Below are 14,252 nucleotides of genomic sequence, written 5' to 3'. Positions count from 1 at the left end.
TCTTCATTCAAACACGAAAAAATTAAACCGACAGCGTAAGACAAAAAAGCTTTATTTACATTCAATGCGAGCTAGAGCTTATCTTTTATATAGGTTCAAAAAGTCAATTCCATAACAGGTATGTATATAGGGTCGGCTATTGATGCTTATCAAGACTTTATTTTTACAAAACATACATTTAATTAAATAAAATGAGTACTCTTAATGTAGATTCATTCGATTTACTTTAATTTAAATTAATTGAAAATTCGTCTCTTTTGATTTTTGTAATGGGCCCAATTTTAATGCGTTGCGTTAACCGAATGCGTAGTGCATATATTGGGGCTCGGAGACGTGTCTTTAGCATTAAAGTTCAGAAGGTCCTGGTCTCCCCAGAATTAAAGAAAAATAGCACACGGACGGGCAGGCAGACGAACGAACTTACTTTATGGAGTTAGAGATACCTTCATCTACCTATGATATACATTTCAACAAAACCATTATACCCGTCATACTAATTTTTAAGCGGTTCAGGTTCAGGTTCACAAAACTAAAAGGCTTAAAGCTTGCGGTGTATATGGTCCTTGTGTTTATTAAGGTAAACATTCGTATGAATTTGTTTGCATGTAAGGAAGTTCAAGTGCTTGTTACGACAGCTTGCACTGAGTACGCGGTATCTCCATGTCGATATCCCCATGTCGATGACTCGACAAGAGATCTCTTTCTGATTTATTTCACATTTGTAAAAAGTTATTGTTTTCAATTAGTGATTCATACTCTATGGCATCTAAGACTACAAGTACATTGCATCATCGTAATCTAATGCTAGATAAATGCATATATAAATTCGCTGGCCGGCTTACTTAAGCAACTCTATATTGATAATCTCATTCTCCTCCTCATTGGGAGCGGGGCTACTTAATGGCGGCTCTTCGGAATGCGTCACCTGAGCAAGCTCTACATTTATCGGCGCAGTAACGTTGGGGTCTGTGTTTTCACTAAGCGTCATCGGGGTCGTGGCTTGCGTGGCATCAACTCCTGCGCTGGGAGGCCTATTGGCAACAGCGCCAAGCAGCGTGTCTATAAGATTACCAAATCGGTGCACAATGCTCAAGCCAACGCGTTTGGCGGTTTCTTCTAGGCGCTTTGCCTCTGTCTCCAAATCTTCTATCCAGGGCTTAGCTTTCTCCAGTGTACACTGCACATTATGCAGAAACTGATTTACCTCGCTTGGCCTGGGCGTCGCCCCACTGTCCTCGCTTGTCTTGACACTTGCCTGGCCATCCGCTCCACAGATGATGGGTGCCGCTTGCAATTGCCCAATGCATAGCAAAAGCATTGGTAGCATTAGTATATGAGCCATCATCATATCCGTCCTTTAGCTTATGTTGTGGTCCCAAAAATTGGCTTAGTACGTTTTCCTTTACCTAAGTCTTCACTTTAACAGTTTCGTTTGCTGTATACATTAAATAGGCGTGTGCAGCGACTGAGGCTGAAAACCTGACTGAAACAAGTTTGCTGCCAACTGCAAAGGCATGACCGCTCCACCAAGCTTGGATTTCAACTGCAGATGGGTTACAGAGCGCTCGCCAACGAGCTCTTTAAGAAAGTCGTCAAGCGAGTAAGCCGCCAGCAAAACGTATTCCCCAATCAAAACAAATAAGAACGTAAAGGACGGGTGCGGCCGACAGTTCATTACTCTGTTCACAGTGTAGAAAACTGCCCTGAGAGCATTCTTGATTAAAGGTTTGGCGACCCTAATAATTATAGCTCCCTCTAGGGTTTCACCTTTACCACATCTAACCACACAGTCGTAATTATTATTTTTTACAATTTAAATAAATAAAACAATGCAATTTATGAGTCTTAACTTATTTTCATAACGATTTTCACTGATCTTTCAACAGTTCAACAGTAGGAGGGGCAGGAGGAGTAGGAGGACATATAATTTTTGTGACTGGCCGTTTCTATTTACGAACTTTAAAGCTGGCGGATATTTGGTTCTTGCATACGGGCGTATATTGTACTGAACCAAAATACCCGTTTTAGCTTTATGAAAAGGGTATACAAAGGGAAGGGAACAATGCACTTAAGACACACTAATTTTGTTTACACAAAGTCGACCTCATTGTCAATCGATTGGACCGACGAAAAATTCTGAAAAATAATAGATCGACAAGCAGCCGTAAATGATAAAACAGCGATCATCTTATTTAAAGCATATGTAGATAGAATCTAAGCAAATCGAATGGTGCATGCAAAATGAACAACTTGATTATATGCAATTGTTAACATGCAAGGCTATGTATTATGCTTACTCATGGAGTCAAGCTTAAGTTTAGTTAGAATCTTAGTTTATGGAGTACTAGCGCATATTAACCGGCTTTGCCCGTGTATATACATATATATAACTTGTTCACCCATCACCCTCCCGTGGAAATCTACCTAATATATATTAAGAACAATGGACATTCCAGATCTAAAGCTGTGGAATATATCAGTTTTCCCGGTTTGCCATGACTCAATATTAACTTTTGGAATTTATATAAAATGTTGGGTACATTTGATATTGCTGTTGTTAAAATAGCAGTTTGTTTTATTTACAAAGCAGATTAACGAAATAATAAAGACAAAAAAAAAAAGGTTTACATTTAAACTCAGCTGCATTACTTCCTTAGCTTGCTGCAGTTGCCCAAGGCATCCAGAATGTGCCCGTGTCCGCACTGTTGCTCACCTTTGAGAATGTCTGGATTGATGATCTCGACGTTGGCAAGAAAGCCGCGATCTTTGCTCATCTCCTCAGCGGAATCTTTGGCGAGCTTTTCGCGAAAATCTCCGAATCGCTCCTTAATATCGGTGCCCAGATCCTTTGCACGCTCTCCCAGTTTCTTGGCACCCTCCTTAATTTCAGTACCTAAGTCCTTTGCCTTCTCCCCAAGCTTTTTTGCGCCATTCTTTAGCTGACATCCGACGTTCTTAAAGAAGTCGCTTACTTCGTGCTCGGAACTGCTGCTACTGCCAGTTATCTCCGAAATTTTTTCGCCCATTTCAGTGAGCACAGCAGGCACTTTCTCCTCACAGTCAAGCAGATCTGCATGGCTATAGGAAAGTCCAAGCAATAGCACTGACAATAACCAAATTCCACGTATCTGTCGCATGCTTATTTACGTATATTATGTAGCTATGTGTATATGTATGTATGTAGAATATATAAGACTCTGTATTCCAGTTGTTGCTCTTGTCGATTAGTTCCTGAGGTGCCGGTAAGATAGTTGGCTTCCAAACTGAACCTGACCGTAGACTTCGGTTGACTGGCTTCGAGCGAGGACTGTCCAAGCGTTTTATTCACCCCCTTGATACAGCCATAAAGGCCACAACAACAACAACAATAACAGCAGCCAAATAACAAGGCAGCCCCGTTATTTTTCAAAAATTGTCGCCTTTTGTTTGATTGTTGTCTTGATGCCTTCGCCTTTCCGCTTTATTCAATTTATGTCGAACTCAATGCTGATAGTTACGCAGTCGCTTGTTCGCTTTTCTTAATACATAAGTTCAAATTCAATTACGGGTTCAACAACAACAACAACAACAACAACAACAACAGCAACAACAACAACAGCAGCAACCGTAATAACGACAATGACGAGACTTCCCACTTTGCCGTTGATTCTGAGCTGCGCTTTTCGCGCTAATTCCAAGTTTCCAAATATGCATAGGCATAGCGCATACCCAGTGTATTGGTTGCCTCGGATTTGACCATTGTTTTAGTGCGAGTCGAGGCAGTGAGTTATGCTTGATAAGGCAGTGATACAGACCTATGTATGTAGAGCATCTTAAATTCGTACACTATATGTATGCGTATGTATGTATGCATGTACGTACATGCATACCTATGTTTGTGTGAATATACATAGCTAAAACACTGGAATACTCACTCTCTATACATAAATGTATATACTCCCTAATCTGAGCATAGCGGCTAAATTGAGTCGGATTTGTTTTTGTAAATACTTAAGCTCGTTAAAATAACAGAAACAATCTAAGGTCTACAAACAAATATTTATTTTTTTACCCTCTCTTTTTATATGTGGTTCACTTGCCAGTTATCGTAGGTATCTAGCAATAAACAAAATTTAAGTAATATGCATCGACTCTTTGAAGATTGAACATTAAAGTAAAGTAACGAGTATGAATAAACGAAAATCAAACATTTTTAAAAGTAAGACAATATTTTAATTTTAAAAGTTTATTTAAACAATCACTTTCGTTAAATCCTTTTTAAACATCGAATCGATTAAAAAAAGGTGTGCTTTGGTTGTAATATATGTACATTAAGATTCCATATTTAATCCGTGAAATGTCCATAATAAACAGTAGGGGTTGGGAGAAAAAGAAGCGCAGACACAGTTGACTCATAAGTTCAGCATACATTGAAGATATATAGGATCCCCAGATTTGACATTTAGACTTGCAAATTATATATGTATTTCCCAATTGACTTGCGGTGACAGTATTAGAGTGACAAAGGCAGTAAGCAAGCTGACTATTTATGACAAACCCAAGCTGTGATTACATTGACATGCATCCGAGTGTAAGTCATATTTTGAAGAAATAGCAATTTCTGCAGTTTTTAATTCTTATTTATTTATAAAATATGCTAAGTTACATTGAACGTAAATGAAAACTCTGAGTTCAATCGGGAATACCTTCAATCGCAGTAGTTACCATAAATGATGGAAGTACACGCTAAGACAAGGTTTCCGGAGTATGGACAATCGCGGAATACAGTTGTATACGTATAACTCTTTGTGGGATATGGGACCCCGATTTGGCGAAGTTTCAAGTTTCGCCCGGTCAGCTGCAAGCTTAACAAGTTCTTAGTAAATCATAATATACCCATGTCTGTCTGTCTGTTTCTATGCAAACAAGCATCTCATAAAAATTAACTTCTTGTATGGCAGATTTGTTTAAATCCTACAAAATATTTCTATACAGCAATTTAAAGCTTCACCATTCTCCTCACATACCAGCAAAACCGAAAGCTAAATGTCTACAAATGTATTTAATCTTCTTACCTGCTTATGAATATTTCGATCCATTTGTATACCCTTGTAGTCTGTCTGTCCGTCCGTCCGAGTTAAAGACTTGAAATTGAACGTAGGTCCTCCCAGTGCCCGCGCACTACGAGCTTGTGCCCGACAATCGTTAACTTAACCCGTTTCAAGAAATCGATATAAATCGATAGCAAAATTCTTTTTTTTAAGCAAACCTCGAAAACTTTATGAGCTACTGTCTCCAAATTTGAATAGTACTTATATACAGGTGAAGTATGTTTCATTTAATAGTTATCGCCGGACACTGCCTCCGACTCATACCTATAATCCAAAGAAGCCGATCTTACCCGTTTCGACACATAAACTGAAAGACGGACCTATGCAAAGCTTCATGAAGATTGTTTTTAAGCTGGGAGACTAGCTCTGCAAAGAAACAAACCGACGGACATCTTCGGGTATATCGAATTTTCATACATATATTTATTTTCAAACATACATACATATAATTTATTTTTGACTGAAAGTTTGAACTTTAAATGGGAACTGGTAAGCGTATTCTGTTTGGAGCGGTTAAAAATAGTTTTATTTAGTCAAATCATTGCCGCCAATGCTACCACCAAGATTAAAGTAATCTGCAGCATCTGGGTTCTTCTCGGCATCGGCATCCGTGCTGCCAGCAATGTCCTCGTTGTCTTCTTCATCGTCCCCCTCAAAATCGTAAGTGTCATCGAACCCCAGCGCATAATCCTTTTCCTCTGATGGCACCGTTGTTTCAGGTAATTCCTGAGGCAACTCTGGCAAAAGGGGCAGCTCAGTGCTGGAAGTGGCAATAGTACTGGTGGTGCCAATAGTAGTAGTGGCTTTTGTTGTAGTTGTTGTTGGCGAGCTGTGGCTGTCCGTGATTATATTTGGTGTACTAGAAAATTTAGTGCCTGCAATGAAAATGAAATGAAAACAGTTAAATGACGGAATGCCCAATACTGCATTCTTCACTACTTACACTCAGGCAATGTGGGCTCAAAGTCGCATCTTATGCGCAGGTCCATATCCTTATCAGTTAGCCGTCTGACCTCCCTTGGGCGAGGCGTGGGGCGACGCACAACGTAAACTTCACGCACCTCATATATTTCCAGTTCGGGATGGTTTGGAGATGGACGGCGCCGAAGGAAACGCTTGTAGTGGACAGGATTAGCAGGTACGTCGGCCGGATATGGCGCCGACTCCACAAGCACGCCACAAATGCAGAGCATCGCCGCGAGCATTATACTCAGGACATATAATAGCTTTTCCATCGCTGCGCTATGTAAAAGACTGATCTAGTGCTTCCCAATCGCCGCTTTAGCAGGTCGGGTACTCATTATCACAATTTACGCAGTCCAATGCCTGATAACCTATTGACCTAGCTTGTCTGCAGATGAGCTAGTCTCTTTGAAGGCACTGCATACTTTAGGGTGGCCACTGCTAATAATACTGCGTGACAGCAAAAAAGCGGTAATAAAAGCTTATTTTTATAGATGTACACGTTCAAATTGGGTAAAAAGGGGTATATTCATTTTGGGTAAATTTTTGTGACAGGTAAAGGGAGCCATATCCGTCCCTATAAAATAAATAGTATATTCTTAATCAGCATCAATAGCCGAGTCGATCTAGCCATGTCCGTCTGTCTGTCTTTCCATCCGTATGTGTGAACGCAAGGATCTCAGAACCTATAAGATCCAGAGACAGGAGAACTTTAAACATAGGTCCTCTAAATGCCCGCGCAGTTCGAGTTTATTTTCGATAATCGATTTAATGCACCTTTTCTAAGCAAACGATAAGTCTCGATATTGCAATCCTGCTTTAAGCAAATCAAAATTTGATATATACATAGCTTCTACGATAGTATACACAGATCAAGTATGTTTCATTTAATAGCCTCCGACTCATACCTATAAACCAAATAAATAATTCAATTGAAACTACCCAACAAATTGCAAATTGCATATACATACATACATATGTATATATATACACACTCACTTTCATGCGCGTCTTTATTTAATTCTATAAACAACATTGCAATTGCGATTGTATTGTGTTGCTGCAAGTGCTACTATTTTAATTAAATTTTTGCTTTCGTTAAAAATTGATTGTAAGCAAGTAAATCGGTTACGGTCCAATGGAGGAAGTTTTTATTTTTTTCAAATTAGTTTTATTACTGCCAAAGGCTATCAGGTTCAGGTGTTCAGGTTATCCCCTCGTCGGGAACTCCCGGCTAAAGCCTTTTACTTTTTTCATATCTTAACCTTTATTAAAAGACTACCGCAGTCCCTATAATATAATAATGTAGAAACTAGTCTCTGTTCTGTAGTTGTGCTAGTGTTAATCGGCGAACGGTAACGCGATAGGCCCTCACACAAGATTACTTATAAACTTCCTATGTATTGCAGCTCTTTAGGCATTTCGTTTCCGAATGGTAATGCAATGCCGATCGTTTATAACGAAAAAGGGTATGTTGGAGTGGGCGTGGCATGAATATTTCAATTAGATCAGCTGTAATATATGTATTTACCAAACTGATATATTATCACTTGCTCGAAAACTGTAGAGAATATAGCATTTCGAGCGGTAACTGGTATTTGGTGGATGTAACCAACTAATGAAAACACTATGACGTGCATGTCTGTATATAGTCTATACTTTTGTATATTTTAGAGGCTCTAGCTTTCAAAGTATGGAAAAAAATGTTTTCACATGGATTGGCAGCAAGGTGGACAATGTAAGCTTTTTCGCTTTATTAACAGAATATAAAAAGCTTTTTGTTGAAAACAGCTGCCCCAAGTTGCCATCGTGAGAGCGTAATACACATACATACATACATACATATGTATATAAAGATGCTGCAGCATTAATGGTACATGTTTGCGGTTCTTTTGGCCCCATTTCGATCACAACGCCGAACAGTTGGTGACGGCCTTCGCTGGCGGGCAGACGCGCATAAGTAGCTAAGCAGCTGATCGCACAGAAGTGAAAGAGAAGGCAACATAGAGAGAGAGAGAGAGAGAGCGCGACAGCACTAGAAAAAGCGATTAACAGTCTGAGAGCGTGAGTGCACGAAACGGTAGATGTGAGTGTACATTAGAGCGAGACGGTGAGATCTGGCATTGTGAAAAATATTAATGCACAAATTGAATGAAACTGAAGGTGCATCAAATAATTGTTGTGTTGCCATTGTTGTTGTTATTGTTTAAAGTGGCACATTTAAATGTCACGGGAAGGAAAGCGGTAGTGGCAGAAAATGCTCACTAAAAATATACGCCAAGACTAAAAGCACAAAAATGAAAGCACCCAAAAACGCTACGCGTGGGTAGAAGAAAAACGTCTTTGACTGTATACATAAACACATACATATGTATGTACATATAAAATGTACGTACATATTAATGTAAGCATATGAACGAACAATCATATACATATGTAGATATATAATATAATGCATATAGTATAATTGCTAGCATAGTTGAGATAAACAATAAATTGGCTGTGCGCCAGGACGCAGGGAGAGCAGGAAATCGAAGACAGAGCGCGCTGATATTGCTGGTTCAGCCTCGCCAACAGACAGCAAACAGGTGGAAGCATCAACAACATCATCTAATGTGCAGTAGCTGTCACCGGTGCTTTAGCCAAGAGCAATGTCAAAGCAGCCACATCAGCAACAGCATTCGGAATCCACCTCCGATTATGAGGACCAAGAGCGGTACGATCCCCTGACAAATCTGCTACGCCTGCAACTCCGTAAGCCAAACCACTGGAACTGGGAGTTGAGCACTTCGCGTAGCTGCAATAATATTGCATTGCCCAGAATTCTGCTGTATGATAACACGGGCGCGCTTCTGCTGGATGCGGATGGGTTTAGCGAGCAAACATATCGGCCTATCAGCGTTCCAGATGGTAGGCGAAAGCTTTCGACGGCCAGTCATAACCAAAGGCTCCAACAGGCGCGACTTCCCGGCGACTTCAATGGCCTGTGTATTGGTGAGGCGGCTCCAAGCGATACACCCACACCCGTATTCCCATTTAGGAGGCAGCAGATTGCAGGAAGCTGTATTGACCTAAGTACCCATGAGTTGCCCAATTGGCAGCCGCACGAAATGAATAGTTCACGTCGCTCGAGCTCGCTGCGCGGTGCTCGGCTTGAGATTCAGGATCACCGGCTAGACCAGCCACAGCAGCTTACACAGAAATCGACATATCCCACGCCGCCATCCACTTCGACGATGACCACGACAGCGAATTCGTCGTCGTCGGGACCACGTGAGAAGCGTCGTTATCGACGCTCTCACAGCTCTGGCCAGCGTTCAATACTGGAACGGTTTAGCATGACGCGCGGTCGCCACTCCTCGCCAGAGTATATCCAGGAACAGGTATTGGAGCATAAGCCGCGTTACTATCTGTGCAGCAGTAAGGCCGGCACACTTGTAATCCAGGATGAGAGCTTCAATCGAGTGCGGCAGCGCCGCCGTCGGCAGAGGAATTCCTCCACCGAGAACGTATTGGTGCAACAGAATAGAAGCCCCGCAAATAGTGTCGTGCAGGTCACGTCGCCCAAGCGTCACCAGCAACAGCTGCGCTGCCGGGAGGCGCTGCTTCTAACCTCAGACGAAGAAACACAAGCCCAGAGCCAAAGACAATCAATGAGGCATTCGCGATGCCGGCAAGCTAAAAGAATTTCCGGCAACGATGGGACAAGTCAAGGTGAGAAATGCATTACATACATTACATTCTCTTCTTAATATAAAATCCTCTTCACCTCGTCTATTTCTTAGATATTATCACAGTCGACACGGGAAACTGTATGCACCAAGCTGTGCCTTGTGCTACGCGACGATGACGTCATCAATGTACGTCCTTATATACAAAAATATACAAAGATCGCGTGTTCTCTGCTCAACGGCAGTTTTTTCTTGCCTTGGTTTCTAAAGCCATCTCTGTGTAAATTAACACAAATCTAAGAACATACAAATAAAAACAAGTAAGAGGTTCTAGTCGGGAGCTCCCGACTAAGGGATACCCTGAACCCTCTTCTTCCAACATCAAATGCATATATATATTCTATTTTAGAAGCTATATGTCAAGTTTGGTGACTCTAGCTCTTATTATTTACCAAAATTGCCCAAAAAACAGGATATCGATATCGATTTTTATCGATTGCTTGGAAGCGGAGTAAGTTATCGATTATCGGAAACAAACTCGATTTGCGCGGGAACTAGGAGCACCTACGTATAAAATTTCACCTAGCTCTTATAGGTTCTGAGATCCTTGCGTTCATACATACGGACGGCCGGACGGTCGGACGGACGGACGGATGGAGGGACAGACAGACGGACATGGCTAGATCGACTCGGCTATTGATGCTGATTAGGAATATATATACTTTATGGGGTCGGAGATGCTTCCTTCTGCCTGTTACATACATTGGCATTTTGCACAAATACAATATACCCTTGTACCCATTTTTAATGGGTTCAGGGAATACAAATCATACAAACAAATCTGCCCTGAGTAGAATATTTATTTCTAATTACAAGTCTAACTCTGATATTATAGGCCTGGTAAAAAATGCATACTCTTTATGGGCTCGAATTTGTTTCCATCAGTTACTTATTTTACCTATTTCACATAATGTTCAATTGAAATGTATCCTTGTGGTCAGCAGGGGAGGTTTAGAGGGTTCATAGGCAAACAAATGTCGCCATCTCGGAGAGTATAAAAGCACTTAATGTGGAATGTAGGTTCCTGTATCCAGTATACTTTTGGCTTCGGATACCAACTTCAGTAAGAGGAAGAGCCATGCGATTTTTTTTATGTTTACATTTGGCTCGTCCGGACTACAGGCATCGGAGGATTTCTTAAATTCGTTGGGGGTGAGTATGTGTGTTTTTAGGATATCTATATGTGTATAAAAGAAAGTTCTCTGGGTATAGGGTATTTTCTAGTCACTAGTTGCAGAGAAGTTACAGAGAAGTGTACTGTCTGTTGCACACGACTGTTGTTGTACTAGATTCCCAATTGAATGGGGTATATTGGTTTTGTGCCATGTCCGTCTCTCTGATAATGATATACTCGTGTTTCTTTGCATTAAAATTAAAAAAGTAAAATAAGGCAATCAAAACTGTATGTAAATTTGAAATTTGTAAATAAGTTGCATATTTTTATGTTTTATAAACCAGCTGTTACTTTAATAGAACCTCCAAAATATAGTATATTTAAAATACCAATGTACGCAAAAATCGAATAAAATAATCGAATACTTATCGTGTCGGATACTTGTTGCGAGGTCGCGCAAAAATGAACGAGTTATGCAACGTCCCAAATGAGCTTTTCTAAATATCGCTAAAAAAAAAAAAAAATTATGCCTACAAGTGTTGGGAGCGTTGAAAATCGGAAAAATCTGTGTCTCTTTTATAATTTGGGCTCTTGTCTCTTTTATAATTTAGGCTGTTATTAAACTATCAAAGAGTTTTCCCACTTGCCCTTATATACTTAATATTTACTTCGGCCAAAGGTTGAATAAGGGTGTCGGGCCAAATGAATAACTCGATCCGCCCAAGAGTATGCAGTAATATTGAAATCATGAATTTCGCAATGTCATAAGCGACGGCGTACTTCTAGTCGAAATATTCAAAAAACAAGATCGTGGCAATCTGGTATACCTGACTGCGCAATACTCTGTTCACAATGAAAAAGGCTGCAATCAGTCGAACAAAGTTGTTCTGGTTATTTGGTGGTGACTTAACGTCATTCAATTCGTGATTTTGGAAATTATCGATTTCTGCAGTTTTAATAAAGCCGGGTGGTCGTGGCTGGGATGTATAGATTACCGCGGTGTGTAATATAAAGCATGTTAAGTAATAAGTCTACTTTAAAAGTGCCGAAACAAATTGCATTCAAATAGACGGACAGACAGACAGGCAGCACGATAGACTAGATGGGCAACCAATATTGACCTTTCATTTTGTGGACAGAGTATCGACATTGGTCTGAACTGTAAACAGATTGATAAGAGACCAAACTGTCCGAACGGAACTCGTGACGGGGATGGGCACAACCAGATTAAGCGTGAAAGCAACAGCGTCCATATCAAATCTTGATTCTCGGTGCGCACTAAACGGTGGTTAGACAACCTCGTGTTGGCTCCAAACGGAAAAGATGCTGATGTTGAGCTGTAGACTGTGGCCAAGGCTTCTGTTTTTGGGACTGTTTTCGGGACTGGTGATGTTATCCCTGCTGCAGAGCAGTGCCGCACGCGTTATTTATTATAATGTGCTCAACAGTAATCAGAGCATAGAGGCCGAAAATAACAACTCTATCAACGCCATCGGTAAGGGCATGTTGTTCGAAGTACGACGCCTCGAATGCAGGCGTGGCTTCATGCATGATCATCACAATCGCTGTCGCCGGGTAAGTGACAAACTGGAAGTAGTTAGCTTTAAGTGTTATGAATTGATTCGCACTGTTTTCCAGATTGTATAGCAACCTTTGGACTAAGGCTCGTTAACTTATCGATGTATCCAGAAGTCATTAACGATTAAGCATTATAATATTTCATAAAAACTACGTCACAAGACTGGAGCGAAGCGATATTTTCATGATGAAATCATGAGAAGTTTCACGAATAGCAAATGGCAAACGGCAGATACTTTACAGATACCGATTGAGACACGGTGACAGATACAGAATACACGAGCACAAGACACACATATTTTTAAGATAAAGGGACCATTAGGCACTGACTCAACCATCTATTTTTATATCGATAAAAACCCGCTTCGGTGGCGTTAGCTCGGTCACATTTTGCGGAATTTTGGGACGTGGTGCCACACCAGCTGGTCTGTGACGTAGCTAGCGACTTCCTAGGAAAGCCATGAGACAACAACAATAGCTGATTATTTTGTTTATCAACTCATGCTGCTAGCGTCTTTTTAGTGGGAACAGTTTGGTGAATAGCCACTTCAAATGTAAAAAACGTAACTGTCTGGCATGGTGATCCCCTTGGATTTCTGAATGATGGTAATGCAAATTCGCCCAGTCTGTATGTTGAATAGTTATACTGAAAATATATACATACATATATTAACAATTGCTGTAAATCACTTAATTCGCCGAAACCTGTACCCAGTGCCGAGCTGAATGAAGAAACATTCGATCATCCTCCAATATATATATATATATACAGAAACTGAAACTGGAATTCCTATTTGTTAGGTCCACACTATGGGAAACTTATTCTATAATAAATTCAGTGGTTACAGTCCAATCATTCTAAAAGGGCTTTTTTGGCTTCAATTTTGTTTTTTAAATTTTAAATTTCTATAAAGTCCGAAACCGACGGGTTCATACAGATGGCTAGGAACACAACTCTGGATTAATTCAACCTGTTGCCTGAATATTATAAAGTACACGTTTTTATGACCTCTTTAAAAACGTTTAAATCAGATTCAGCTGTAGCTGTCAATCATTGAATATTGGACCTTCATGTCATATCAAAGGTACATTTTTTGAAAATTTTAAAACAAGTCTCAAAAACAAGAGACGGACTGCAAAATCATAATATAGATACATTTTAAACAATTTGCCGGACAGTATGTGTTTAGCTACTATTGGACTGTGAACAAGTGCATTTACGCCCGGCTTCAACTTTCTTACTTCTTATAGCCTGTATAAATTGAGAATAAATACTATTTATAATGGATTTGCTCAAATGTATGTTACAAGTGGAAGGAGTCGAAGTCGAGTCGATCCAGTCATATCCGTATGCATGAACGCGTCGATCGAAGAACCGCCTCTCTTGAAACATTATGAACAGGACAAAAGCATGTGAGAAACCGACAGAGGCTTTACAGAATTCACCCCACGGTCTCCTCTATCGTTTATTTGGATAGATTTAAGAATAGCGAAAGTAATAATCGGAAGAATACAAAATCCCTTATTGAACAGCTAGGTTAAAATACTAAATAAAAATATACTAAATAAAAGTACCTTAAACAGGTAAGAAAGCTCTAATCAGTACTGCCCGACTACGGAATACCCAGAACCTCTTCTATGCAGCTTTCGTTCAGTATACACATCCCATATCCCCCAAAATGAAATAAACAAAACGTTATTACTTCGGTTATATATATAAATAAAGATTTAGTAGATGCCTCCAGTTGCCTGCTGCACACATTCGCACAAAACCAA

General features: G+C 40.2%; 5 protein-coding genes across 5 annotated transcripts; 2 read left to right on the top strand and 3 right to left on the bottom strand.

The window, feature by feature from the left end:
* Nucleotides 1–85: 85 nt before the first annotated feature.
* Nucleotides 86–1,510, bottom strand: LOC115765309. Its single transcript, XM_030708807.1, has one exon. The coding sequence runs from the start codon at nt 1,346–1,348 to the stop codon at nt 839–841; it is 510 nt and encodes a 169-aa protein (XP_030564667.1). The 5' UTR covers nt 1,349–1,510; the 3' UTR covers nt 86–838.
* Nucleotides 1,511–2,537: 1,027 nt separating this feature from the next.
* On the bottom strand, nt 2,538–3,299 carry LOC115765307. Its single transcript, XM_030708802.1, has one exon. The coding sequence runs from the start codon at nt 3,135–3,137 to the stop codon at nt 2,646–2,648; it is 492 nt and encodes a 163-aa protein (XP_030564662.1). The 5' UTR covers nt 3,138–3,299; the 3' UTR covers nt 2,538–2,645.
* Nucleotides 3,300–5,498: 2,199 nt separating this feature from the next.
* Nucleotides 5,499–6,328, bottom strand: LOC115765325. Its single transcript, XM_030708826.1, has 2 exons — nt 6,034–6,328; nt 5,499–5,965 (listed from the first exon to the last, which is right to left on the bottom strand). The coding sequence occupies exons 1-2, from the start codon at nt 6,323–6,325 to the stop codon at nt 5,616–5,618; spliced, it is 642 nt and encodes a 213-aa protein (XP_030564686.1). The 5' UTR covers nt 6,326–6,328; the 3' UTR covers nt 5,499–5,615.
* Nucleotides 6,329–7,998: 1,670 nt separating this feature from the next.
* Nucleotides 7,999–10,089, top strand: LOC115765296. Its single transcript, XM_030708788.1, has 2 exons — nt 7,999–9,767; nt 9,839–10,089. Exons 1-2 carry the CDS (start codon nt 8,705–8,707, stop codon nt 9,901–9,903), a joined length of 1,128 nt encoding a protein of 375 aa, XP_030564648.1. The 5' UTR covers nt 7,999–8,704; the 3' UTR covers nt 9,904–10,089.
* Nucleotides 10,090–12,116: 2,027 nt separating this feature from the next.
* LOC115765293 lies at nt 12,117–14,138 on the top strand. The gene is made up of 2 exons (XM_030708784.1): nt 12,117–12,473; nt 12,537–14,138. Exons 1-2 carry the CDS (start codon nt 12,222–12,224, stop codon nt 12,543–12,545), a joined length of 261 nt encoding a protein of 86 aa, XP_030564644.1. The 5' UTR covers nt 12,117–12,221; the 3' UTR covers nt 12,546–14,138.
* Nucleotides 14,139–14,252: the final 114 nt, after the last annotated feature.

The sequence above is a fragment of the Drosophila novamexicana genome, unplaced genomic scaffold (assembly GCF_003285875.2).
Source record: "Drosophila novamexicana strain 15010-1031.04,08,12 unplaced genomic scaffold, DnovRS2.1 tig00000960-arrow-arrow-pilon, whole genome shotgun sequence".
NCBI classification, from domain to species: domain Eukaryota; kingdom Metazoa; phylum Arthropoda; class Insecta; order Diptera; family Drosophilidae; genus Drosophila; species Drosophila novamexicana.
Note: the sequence above shows the minus strand (reverse complement) of the source record. Positions and strands in the feature narration are given on the sequence as shown.